This window comes from Leptonychotes weddellii, chromosome 3 (genome assembly GCF_054177405.1).
Source record: "Leptonychotes weddellii isolate Sample4059 chromosome 3, ASM5417740v2, whole genome shotgun sequence".
Lineage (NCBI taxonomy): Eukaryota > Metazoa > Chordata > Mammalia > Carnivora > Phocidae > Leptonychotes > Leptonychotes weddellii.
Window position 1 is genome coordinate 125,269,402 of NC_138371.1, and position 12,506 is coordinate 125,281,907.

Consider the following 12,506-nt stretch of genomic DNA (forward strand, 5'->3'; position numbering starts at 1 on the left):
TTTTTTTTTGTCTTCATGTCTTAATGTCTTAATACTTTAAAGAGTGTTTGATTAATCCAAACCAAGAGTTAGACGGTAGTTTTTAAGACTATTACTATTTTGAAAAGTAAATCTTGTGAATAAAATTTCAGCATAAGATTATAACTCTAATCTTTTTGGCATATTTTTAAAATTTATTTTATTTTATTTTAGAGAGACAGAGCGAGACAGAGTGTGCGAGGGGAGCTGGGGGAGGGGCAAAGAGAGAATCTTAAACAGGCTCTATGCCCAGCACAGAACCCAACTTGGGGCTCCATCTCAGGACCCTGAGATCAGACCTAAGCCGAAATCAAGAGTTGGATGCTTAACTGACTGCACCACCCAGGCACCCTTTGATGCATTTAAAAGTAAACTGCAGACATCATTACACATATCCCTAAGTACTTCAGCCTTCATTTCATTAGCTAGAATTCAATATTTATTCATAATTTTTTCCTTTAAGGTAAATTTACATATAATGAAATGCACAAATCTTAACTGTTACATTCACTGAGTTTTATAATACAAAATCTTATCAAAATCTGGAACATTTCTATCACTGAGAACACTTTGCCCCTTCCTGGTCAATGCCCACACCCCCCTCCAACAGCCAGTATTCTGATTTTTTTCAACCACAGACTCATTCTGCTTAATGTAGAGCATCACATAAATGGAATGGTGCAGTATGTATTTCCTTGTACATACTTCCTTGTACTCAGTATAATGACTTTGAGACTCATCCAAGTTGTTCCATTTATTTGTAATTTGTTCCTTTTTATTGCTGAGTAGTATTTCACTGTATTCAGTTTTTCTTTCTCTTACTGATGAACATCTGAGCTGTCCACAGAATGTTGCTAATATGAATAAAGCTTCTATGAACATTCTTGTAGAAGTCTTTTTTTCAATGTGCAAATCTTTTTTGTTAATTTAAATTCAGTTAATTAACATATAGTGTATTATTAGTTTCAGAGATAGAGTTTCCTTTTTTTTTTTTAAGATTTTATTTATTTGTCAGAGACACAGAGAGAGAGAGAGAGCACAAGCAGGGGGAGTGGCAGGCAGAGGGAGAGGGAGAAGCAGGTTTCCCGCAGAGCAGGGAGCCTGATGCGGGACTCGATCCCAGGACCCCGGGATCACGACCTGAGCTGAAGGCAGACGCTCAACTGACTGAGCCACCCAGGCATCCCGAGGTAGAGTTTCTTGTAGAAGTCTTTTTGAGAACATTAAAAATAAAGCATATTCAAGTCTTTGTGTGTTTCATTTGCTTTAAGTAGATAGATGCCCAAGGATGAAACTGTAGGGTCACGGGGTAGATATATGTTTACTATAGGAAATGCCTATTTGGAAAAAGGCCCAGCTTATTGATTTTTAGCTCTTCTTTTCGAACAGAACTCACTAGGGCTATAATTTTGCCTCTAAGTACCACCTGATAGTGCAATGCACATATTTTTGATATTTGGTATTTTTGTGTTCTTCACATCTACGTATTTTCTAACTTCCATTATCATGTTGTCTTTCATGGAAAATTTAAATTCTGAATTTTTCTAATTTCCAGTTGTACAAGGCTTTTAAATTATTCTGAATTTTAACTTAAATTCCTTGTGGTCAGAGAACATGGTTTTAATGACAGTAATTCTTTCAGTTGTGTTGAGATTTGACTCTTAAGCTGGTCAGTTTTCATAAATGTTCCACTGTGGTTTGAGTTTTGGTCAGTTTCAAAAAATGTTTCATGTATGCTTCACTGTTTGTGTACTGGTCTACATATGTCCAATTAATCATGCTAATTATATTTTTAATGCTTATGGAACTTTTCATTAACTAATACATTGGGAACAGAGGTAATTTTCCTTAAACACCTGAACACTGCAGGGGCCAAAGGGTTTAGTGATTTACATTTAGCTGGACCACTCACCAGTTTTTGTTTTTTTAATGCAAGAGCATATAATGAAATAACAAAATGTCAAATGAATACTGTTTATAAATTTAGATTGAACTGTATCTTAAAAACCATTTTTGTCCCATATTTAAATCCTCACATTGAACATTCCAAATCTGCTTATAATTTAAAATATGAACTGAGGATCTCTAGGAGTTAGTAGGGCTCTTGCTTTCTTTTGTTGCTGTTGTTTAGTTTTTATGCCATAATCATAAACTTAACTCTGCAATCCAGCTGGACTTGGGAGGGGAGCAAGGAAAACATGGAACCCATAGCACTGCAGCGAGAGCACAAAGATTACTGGATATTTCAAGCAGATCGAGTGAAAGGGGGCTCTCCTGAGCTACAGAAGGAATGGTGTGGTAGTTAAGGCAAAATACAAGTCAAATTTATTAGATTTGTCTACAGTCAGCAATAGTGATCTTAGTGATCTTGCTTGTCTTGCCGTTCCTGGCCCCAAACTGCTCCATGGCTTGCACAGAATTCCTGCCCTCTCTCACCTTGCCCGAGACCAGCGGCCTGCCATCCAACCACTCAGTGTTGGCAGTGCCGATGAAAAGCTGGGAAGTGTTTGTGTGGGGTCCAGCCTCCGCCATGGACAAGATGCCAGGACCCGTGTTCTTCAGGATGAAATTCTCATCGCCAATTTCTCCTCACGGACGGACCAGCCGCCAGTGCCAGTACGGCGTGTGAAGTCCCCAGACTGGCATGGAAGTGCCGGAATGATCCTGAGAAAGCGGGCACCTTTATCACCAAATCCTTTCTCCCCAGTGCTCAGAGCACGAAAGTTCTCTGCAGCCTCTCTGGAACTTGATCTGCAAACAGCTTGAAGGTGATGTGGCCTGAGGGCTCCCCGTCCACCACAACCTCAGAGAACGCGGTGGGACTGACCATGGCCGGGCGGTGCAGCAGCTTGGGGGGGGGGGGGTACATGGCTGCAAGACCAGGGCTCTTGCTTTCTGATCATCTGTTACTAATCTCTACAAATTAAATTTCTAATATATGACTGAAGTAAGTAAAATACAAACTGAAAAGACTACATGAATACATTAAAAAATCCTATAAAAAGGATTTTATATAAATATATATAACACAACAGAGTGGAATATTTCTCAGGGCAGATGTACTGAAAAAAACTGAGGTAAAAAGGAAGACATATAAAAGAAAGAGAAAAAATATGGGAAGAATACTGTAGGGAAAAAAAAAAAAGCTTACGGGCCCCTGGGTGGCACAGTCGGTTAAGCATCTGACTCTTGGTTTTGGCTTAGGTTGTGATCTCAGGGTTGTGGGATCGAGGCCCAAGTTGGGCTCCGCGCTCAGTGCGGGGTCTGCTTGGGATTCTCTCTCTCCCTCTCTCTCTGCCCCTCCCCCCATCATGCATGCTCTCTCTCTAATAAATAAATCTTTAAAAAACAACAACAAAACTTATGACCACTCTGTTAAAAAAAAGAAAAGCTTATATATTTTATTCTTACTTACATTGTATGAGGATACCTGCTCAGCCAATCTCTTTTCCCTTCCTGACAGTATATGTTCTTCATCCTTCTTATTGAATGACTTCTTTGCTTCTTGTGTTTCCTGAAAATGAACATAGGTAACACATTACTGAACCATATAGTTAAGAAAAACTAAAAAAGAAATACTATTATTTTTACTCATACTGAGTAATAAGAGACTAAACTAAGATTGTTGAATCTTTTCCCACTAAGAATATATATACATATAGTTGATAAGGGATCCGTTCGTGTTCTACTTCATGATTTTCTTGAAAACAAGAAAAAAACCTATACAATCAACTAACTGGAAGAAATCACTTATTTATCAAACTCACAAAGGAGTATGACAAACAATGATGAAATGCAGGAGAGAAAATTAGGCTTTAAAAGAAATCTTACAGGGGTGGCTAGCTGGTTCAGTCAGTAGAGCATGTGACTCTTGATTTTGGGGTTTTAAGTTTGAGCCCCACGGTGGGTACAGAGATTACTTAAAAATAAAATCTTAAATAAAAAAAAAAGAAATCCTACATTATCTGTTTTTAAAACTAGTAAAATCACTTTTAAGGGAAAAAATAAAGAGAAAAGGTTTAAAAAGTTTGGAAAAAAAATAATAAAACTATCTTTATTCACAGATGACATGATTGTTTATATAGAAAACTCCAAAGCATCTACAAAAATACTCCTGGAACTGATAAGCAAGTATACCTATAACAAAGCTGCAGGACACAAGGTAAATATACAAAATATACTGGCAATGAACAACTGGAATTTGAACTTAAAAAAAAAAAAATTAACAATAGTGCATACACAAGATGAAGTACTGAGGTAAATTTCCAACAAATCTCAAAGCATATTTTTATACTGTTGTTATCTGCTTAAGAAAACCAAGGAGGTCATGTACAATTTTTATCTTAATAATGTACAAAACAGGGGTGCCTGGCTCGCTCAGTCAGTAGAGCATGTGACTCAATCTCAGGGTTGTGAGTTCAAGCCCCATATTGGGCGTGGAGCCTACTTAAAAAAAATTATACAAAACAATGCTGTCTTTAATAAAGTACTGTTAAAAACGCAGGAATAGCTCAGCTCTTATTTTCTCATAAAAATTTTCCTAGAAAACAGATGCTTTCATTTACAAATCTTAAGGAAAAAATAATGTTATGGTAAGATAGAGATAAAAACCTGACCATTTAATATTAAGAGTTAATCTAGTCAAGACTGGGAGGTGAGGACATGATAGATGTCAGTCAATTTATATCGAACACTTCCATTTTTTTCTAAAGAGCAATCTTACTTCTTTTAGGCCATGTTGGCTAAGTGAATGTGAGAACTTAGTAGCATGGGAGATTATGCTGGGAAGTCAAATATTAAAAAAGAAAGATGAGTAGAAGAAAAAAAATACATGGAAATAAATGCAAATGAAAACACAATGGTCCAAAACCTTTGGAATGAAGCAAAAGCAGTCCTCATAGGGAAGTGTCTAGCAATACAGGTCTACCTCAAGAAGCAAGAAAAATCTCAAATAACCTAATCTTACACCTAAAGGAGCTAGAAAAAGAACAAAAAATGAAGCCTAAAGCTAGCAGGAATAGTAAAGATTAGAGCAGAAATAAATGACAGAAACTAAAAAATAGTAGAACAGATCAATGAAACCAGGAGCTAGTTCTTCAGAAAAAAAAAAAAAATTTAATAAAATTAATAAACCTCTAGCCACACTTATCAAAAGAAAACAGGAAGGATCCAAATAAATAAAATCATGAGAGGAGAAATAACAACCAACACCCCAGAAATATAAACAATCATAAGAGAATATTATGAAAAACTATATGCCAACAAATGTAGACAATCTAGAAGAAATGGATAAATTCCTAGAAACATATAAAATACTAAAACCGAAGCAGAAAGAAATAGAAAAGATGAACAGACTGATAACCAGCAAAGAAATTCGATCAATAATCAGAAACTCCCAACAAACAAAAGTTCAGGGCCAGGTAGATGGCTTCACAGAGAATTCTACCAAACATTTAAAGAAGAGCTAAGACCTATTCTCAAAAAAATAGGAAAAAAACTTTCAAATTCATTCTATGAGGCCGGCATTACCCTAATACTAAAACCAGATAAAGATACCACTAAAAAAGAGATGGTACAGGGGTGCCTGGGTGGCTCAGTCAGTTAAACATCCAACACTTGATCTCAGTTCAGGTCTTGATCTCAGGGTCGTGAGTTCAAAGCCCTGCACTGGGCTCTGCGCTGGGCATGAAGCCTACTTAAAATAAGTTAAAAAATAAAAAAAGGTGAGAACTACAGGCCAATATCCCTGGTGAACATAGATGTAGAAATTCTCAATAAAATACTAGTAAACCAAATCAAACAATACGTTAAAAAAATCATTCACTATGATCAAGTGGGATTTATTCCTGGGTTGCAAGGGTGGTTCAATATTTGCAAATCAATCAATGTGAGACAAGACATTAATAAAAGAAAGGATAAGAACCATATGATCATTTCAATAGATGCAGAAAAAGCATTTGACAAAGTACAACATCCATTCATGATAAAAATCCTCAAAAAAGTAGCTTTAAAGGGAACATAACTTCAACATAATAAAGGCCGTATATGAAAAAAACCACAGCTAAGATCATCCGAAATGGGGAAAAACTGAGAGCTTTTCCTCTAAAGTCAAGAACACCACAGGGATGTCCACTCTCACCACTTTTATTTAACACAGTACTGGAAGTCCCAGCCATAGGAACCAGACAACAAAAAGAAATAAAAGGCATCCAAATTGGCAAGGAAGAAGTGAAACTTCCACTATTTGCAGACGACATGATACTCTATATAGAAAACCCAAAAGACTCCACCAAAACACTGCTGAACTGATAAATGAATTCAGTAAAGTCACATAGAACAAAAATCAATGTACAGGAATCTGTTGCATTTTTCTACACCAATAATGAAGCAAAAGAAAGAGAAATTAAGGAATCAATCCCATTTACAACTGTACCAAAACCAGTAAGATACCTAGTAATAAACCTAACTAAAGTACTCTGGAAACTATAAAACATTGATGAAAGAAATTCAAGATGACACAAAGCAATAGAAAAACATTCCAGGCTCATGGGCTGGAGTAACAAATATTGTTAAAATGTTCATACTACCCAAAGCAACCCTTATCAAAATACCAACAGCATTTTTCACAGTGCTAGAACCAGTAATCCTAAAATTTGTATGGAACCACAAAAGACCCCAAATAGCCAAAGCAACCTCAAAGCAGAAAAAGCTGGAGACATCACAATTCTGGACTTCAAGCTCTATTAAAAGCTGTAGTTATCAAAACAGTACGGTACTGGCACAAAAATAGATACATAGATCAACCGAACAGAATAGAGAGCCCAGAAGTGAACCCACAAGTATATGGTCAATTAATCTTCAACAAAGCAGGGAAAGAATATCCACTGGGAAAAAGAACGTTTCTTCAACAAATGGTGTTGGGAAAACCGACAACAACATGCAAAAGAATGAAACTGGACCACTTTCTCACACCACACACAAAAATAAAATCAAAATGGATTCAAGACCTAAATGTGAGGCCTGAAACCATAAAAATCCTAGAAGAGAACACAAGCAGTAACTTCTTTGACATTGGCCTTAGCAACGTCTTCTAGGTATGTCTCCTGAGGCAAGGGAAACAAAATAAAAAATAAACTACTGGGACTACCTCAAAAATGAATAGCTCTCTGATACTGATACTATATAGTTTATGCCACAAATAAAGTCTGTGGTACTATATGCTTAATATAGTATAGCATAAAATTTAAGGAGTATTAATAATCCCTTTATGAGTTCACTATAAAACTGAGCAAAACACTTTCTGTACTGAAAAGGATCGAAAGAACTCAAACACAGGGCCTAAAATTACTGTGTTGTCTAATTTCCATTTGCTCCATTTTCTGTGATATTGTCCTCTGAAGAAGACTCCCTGCATATCTGGCTGTAGGCTAGACATCTATTTACCTGTAATGAGGAACAGAAGGACAGAGAAAAGCACAACTAAATGTAGGCATGATTAGATCCATGTAAACAAGGGAATGTCTTTTTTGAAACAATCTTAAAGGCTAACTTAAAAAATGCCAGTATGTTATTTTTATAAAACACCAGTTAAGAAAGAGTAGACAGGCACTCCAACACGAGTCATCCGAAGTGTGCAGCTCACTTCCACATCTCCTCTTTTGTGGCCTCCTCTGCTGTTACAGAAAGGTCTAGAATAGAATTCTTGTTCATTACTTACCAGTCCTCTAATTCCAGAAAAGTTGACCTCATAAAAGTTAGTTTCTCCCTCTAGAAAATGAAGTCAATAAGTCCATGTCCCTGGGTTTTCTTGAGATTTAAATGAGACAGTTCACTGGGACATAGTAAGCAACTGGTGTCACTTCCGTTATTTTCTTTCTGGGGGAAATCTATATTTTCCCTTTGGAATCATAATTTTAAAAATAGTACCCTGAAATAATTATGCTTTATTTATCTCTTTTCAAAATAGAGCAGACATGGGCAGAAATACATGAACAAACAAACCCTCTCACCTTCGCTTGCTTCTCCCTGTCTGCTGGGGTGTCTGTCCAGACTGATCGATCTCCAGATCTGTCATCGGCTCTTCTCTTAAAAGTTCTGGGCCCAAGACCAAAGTCTTTCATTTCTGGAGGAAGCTCAGTCATCCATGATTCTCTTGTCATTGGTTTAGATGAATCCTTTAGGAGAAATAAAAAGCCAGAAAAAAGAAAAACCGGTAGCCTGGACTCTGTGTGTGTGTGTGTGTGTGTGTGTGTGTGTGTGTGTAAAATACTCTGTAAGTGGCCATGTTTCTCAGTTGAAGCTTTAAGGTTAAAAAATACACTTTAAGAGAAAGAATTTAATATAAAGGATTGATATTTTGTCATATATGTTACAAATACCTTCATCTAATTTATTATTTTTTTGACTCTGTTATGTTTTGCCATACAGAAATTTTTAGATAGGCAAATCTGCCAGTCTTTTCCTTTTCCAGCTTCTGGGTTACCTTGCTCCTAAATTTTCTTTATATATATTCGTGCATATATTTTCTTTCATGTCTATTTTTAAAATTTAGATTTTTAATCCATTTAGCTTAGCTCTCAGAGTATAGTCTCTTTAAAACTTACATTGTCTCCTTTGGTCAGTTTTTCTTTCATTCGCTGGGCCCTTTTCTCAAACTCTGTCGTGACACTATAGTTAACTGGTCCTTTTGCAGGCATTGGTCCAACAATGTCCTCATCTTCACTGCTATCTGTTTCCTTTTGAAATAAGACATTACCTTTAAACCAGGAACAGAGCCACAGGTTATAGAAAATGATCCTAAATTACTTAAAATTTCACCGAAACTGATTACCTAGAGACACTAAAACAAAAATGCAAACAACGCACTGCTGGCTAATCACTGAGCAATGAGGACTTTTTCCTCGCTTTCCTAAAGTACACAGTACTTCCTCGTACTTCCTAAAGTACAGAGATGACAAATACACGTAATGTGGATTGCCTCCACCCTCCCATTTCCACAGCAGACCTCATTAAATTATTTCAGTTTTCTTCCTGATGGACACAGATGTGGCCTCACAATTCCTCTCAATGTAATAGTCCAGGTAATTATTACTAGTTGGTTAGAGATGACAAAAGTTGAAACCATTTTCATTCCTGGTACAGAAAAAGCTCTTTGGAATAAGACACACACAAGTAAGACATTCTTGGAAGCTCTATGAGCCTTCATGACTCAGCACAGTGCACGGAAATACAAATGCTTTCAACAGCCCACAAATACTGGCCCAAACGAGTTAACTTTGTTCCCAAAGCACCCCCTTTATCCTAAAGACCTAACAGTATTGTAATAAGTGAATTCAATTTGTTCTCAAGCAATCATTTGAATAAAGGGTTTGTATGTAAGACTGTTAAATGCTATATACTCTAGGGCTTCAAGCAGTCCTTGTTCTCAAGGAGGAGACAGGTTAAGATAAACAACAATAAGACATTTGTCCTCCAGCTCTGATGGGCAGCTTCTTGCTTGTCTTTTTTCAAACTATCAGGATCAAGTTCATTTGTGTTGTTTACATTTTCCCCACTAGCTACTCAGTGTTAACTTTCTATCTGCGGTTTCTTCTCTGCACCCTTAATGCAATTGCTATTGGTACAAATAATTACATAACTACATGTTATCTCTTGGCTTACTCTAAATCACTCACACATACACATACACCCACTTTCTCTAACTATGGACTTTGGTATACAATGCATCATTTGATCCTTATAACAACTGTGAAAAGGCATTATTATTCCTATTTTCTTTTCCAGGAAACTTAGGTTTGGAGAAGTATATTTAGAAAGGTTAAACAACTTGTTCAAGGTTATTATTTTTTTTTTAAAGATTTATTTATTTATTTATTTGACAGAGAGAGACACAGCAAGAGAGGGAACACAGGCAGGGGGAGTGGGAGAGGGAGAAGCAGGCTTCCCACAGAGCAGGGAGCCTGATGTGGGGCTTGATCCCAGGACCCTGGGATCATGACCTGAGCCGAAGGCAGACGCTTAACGACTGAGCCACCCAGGTGCCTCTGTTCAAGGTTATTTAAGATGAAAATATTCTAAGATTAAGGACAGTATGTTTTCAACTTACACTAGAGAATCCCCTCTATTTTTTTTTTATTTCAACTGTTAATGTTTAACCTTAAGTGTTTATAGCTCATCTCTACAAAGGTAAGCTCTTTGATGTCAAAGATATTATCTTAAACATATTTATAGCCCTTACAAAATAATACTTGGTGACAGAAAATGAGGAAATATAAAAGATACAATGAACTTTTACAACTATGAGAGGCATGACATTAATATAGTATTAAAGCATAAGATGACGGGATAAGCAAATGTTTTTACTTCCATCTAACATGAGATGATTTTATAAAGATAGAATTCGGCACATCTTGCACGTCTTGGTAGGATGATGCGTGGAATTTTTAGGAATAGAGATCACAGAGTGTTGGGAGTTATAAACTAAGGGAGCAAAATGAAAATCAGGCCCAACACACTAAACTGAAAAAGAGAAACTGGGGATCATAATCCAAATCCAATCTAGCTATCTAATTATTTTGGTGTCCTGGTTGAGTTAAAATTTTTTTTTTTTGAAGATTTTATTTATTTGACAGAGAGAGAAACAGCAAGAGAGGGAACACAAGCAGGGGGAGTGGGAGAGGGAGAAGCAGGCTCCCCACTGAGCAGGGAGCCCGATGTGGGACTCGATCCCAGGACCCTGGGATAGTGACCTGAGCCGAAGGCAGATGCTTAACAACCGAGCCACCCAGGCGCCCCGAATTAAATTTTTTTTTAAAGGTGAGCTATTTTATACAGAAATACAGTAGAAATTATATATCTTACTGACTTATACTGTGGACTGCAGTTAGAACTAGTTTCAAGGCCTCAATTTGCTATCGTATTAGCATGTGACTTCGGACGTGCTATTTAGCCTTTTTAGTCAAGGTCTTGATTTTTTGTCTTTTATTTGTTTATGTATTTTAAGATTTATTTATTTGAGAGAGAGAGAGAGAGAGAGAGACGGGGGGGAGAGCAGAGGGAAAGGGAGAGAGAATCCTCAAGCAGACTCCCTGCTGAGCATGGAGCCTGATGCGGGGCTTGATTCCGGGACCCTGAGATCATGGCCTGAGCCGAAATCAAGAGCTGGCTGCTTCACTGACTGAGCCACCCAGGTGTTCTGGTTTTTGGTCTTTTAGATCGGGATTATAACAGCTCCAACCAGTAACTGTAACTACTCTATTTTTAAGAGAACCCATGTTTTGTTCATCCTCTTTGGAGCCATGTCTTTCTCAGGAACCTGGGGACTTCTCTAACTCCTGGGGAAAAATGTTGGTAATTCTGAGCCAATCAATTTGGTTGAATTCCTCTTGCCCAACTGACTAGCCAAGGCGTGGGCATGTGATCCAATTCCGGCCGAGGAAACCTGAGGAGAGGCCTATAGGAAACCTGGAAAGGTGTTCCTTCCTCTACAAAAGGGGCACAGGGTAGGATCATTCCCTCCTCTGTCTGGACATTGGCATGTGCGTGGGAATCTTAGAACTTTGACACGCTTCCTGGTATAACGAAGGGTCACCCTAAGAGGAATTAACATACTGTAGATGACAGAAAAGACGGAAAGAGCTGCAGGCCCGGATATCATTTAGGCTGTTCAATCAACCAACCTAGAATGACCCTAGTTCTACACCTTTTATTACATATGAAACACATTTTCCTTATTTTGGGAATATAGATTATAGATCACCCAGGCAATTACATAAACAGCCCATTTGCTAACTAAGTAGGTTAAGACAAAGTTCCATTTTGAGTGGGATTTTCTGTTATTTGCTGCTAAAAGCTTTCTGGCTGACACACCATTTCCCAGGATTGCTGTTTCGATTAAATTAAGTTTATGCGGCCTGGGAATATAATTAAGTCATGCAAATATATGTTTATGTTGTGCTTTGCAGTGTCAGGCTTATGGCAATCGCTCCACAAATGCTAACAATTAGTATTATTGTGTGTGTCTTAATTTAGAGGTATATGTTGTGAATGAGAGACTAAAAGAAGTCCCTCTTTGAAAAAGTAAAATATGAAACAAAAACAGTATTTTTTTGAAAAGGGTTTAGTTAGAGGGAAATTATAAAGTAAATGATTCAGAACCAAGAGTACAACCAAGTACAACAGGTATACAATGGTGTAAGCCCTGCCCTACCCTTACCCCTCACCTTTTGCTAAGAGAAGTAGAAAATATAGAAGAGATACCACCAGGGAATTATATAAACTATCCATCTGCTGTCTAGGTGAATTAGGACAAAATTCCAAGCATGAATAAAGCTGAATTATGCTACAATTTAACAATTTTTTTGGAAAATGTAGTTCACAACTAACACCCACGTATCGTCACCCAAATTCATCAGCTGCTAACATTTCACCATATTTATCTTTCTTTCCCCATTCCCCTGCCCCTCTGTGTGTGAGGCAGACAGACAGAC

The 12,506-nt window shown here is 37.3% G+C and overlaps 1 protein-coding gene and 1 pseudogene across 1 annotated transcript in view; both read right to left on the minus strand.

Moving 5' to 3' along the window:
• GPALPP1 (GPALPP motifs containing 1) overlaps positions 1-12,506 on the minus strand; it is a 35,885-nt gene that overhangs the window by 6,271 nt on the left and 17,108 nt on the right. The window contains exons 5-7 of the mRNA XM_031031121.2: positions 8,622-8,753; positions 8,028-8,192; positions 3,434-3,532 (exon numbers count right to left, since the gene is read on the minus strand). Of these exons, the coding sequence (XP_030886981.1) occupies positions 3,434-3,532; positions 8,028-8,192; positions 8,622-8,753 (396 nt within the window). The remainder of the gene's footprint in view (positions 1-3,433; positions 3,533-8,027; positions 8,193-8,621; positions 8,754-12,506) is intronic.
• On the minus strand, positions 7-3,426 carry LOC145720642 (peptidyl-prolyl cis-trans isomerase A pseudogene; annotated as a pseudogene).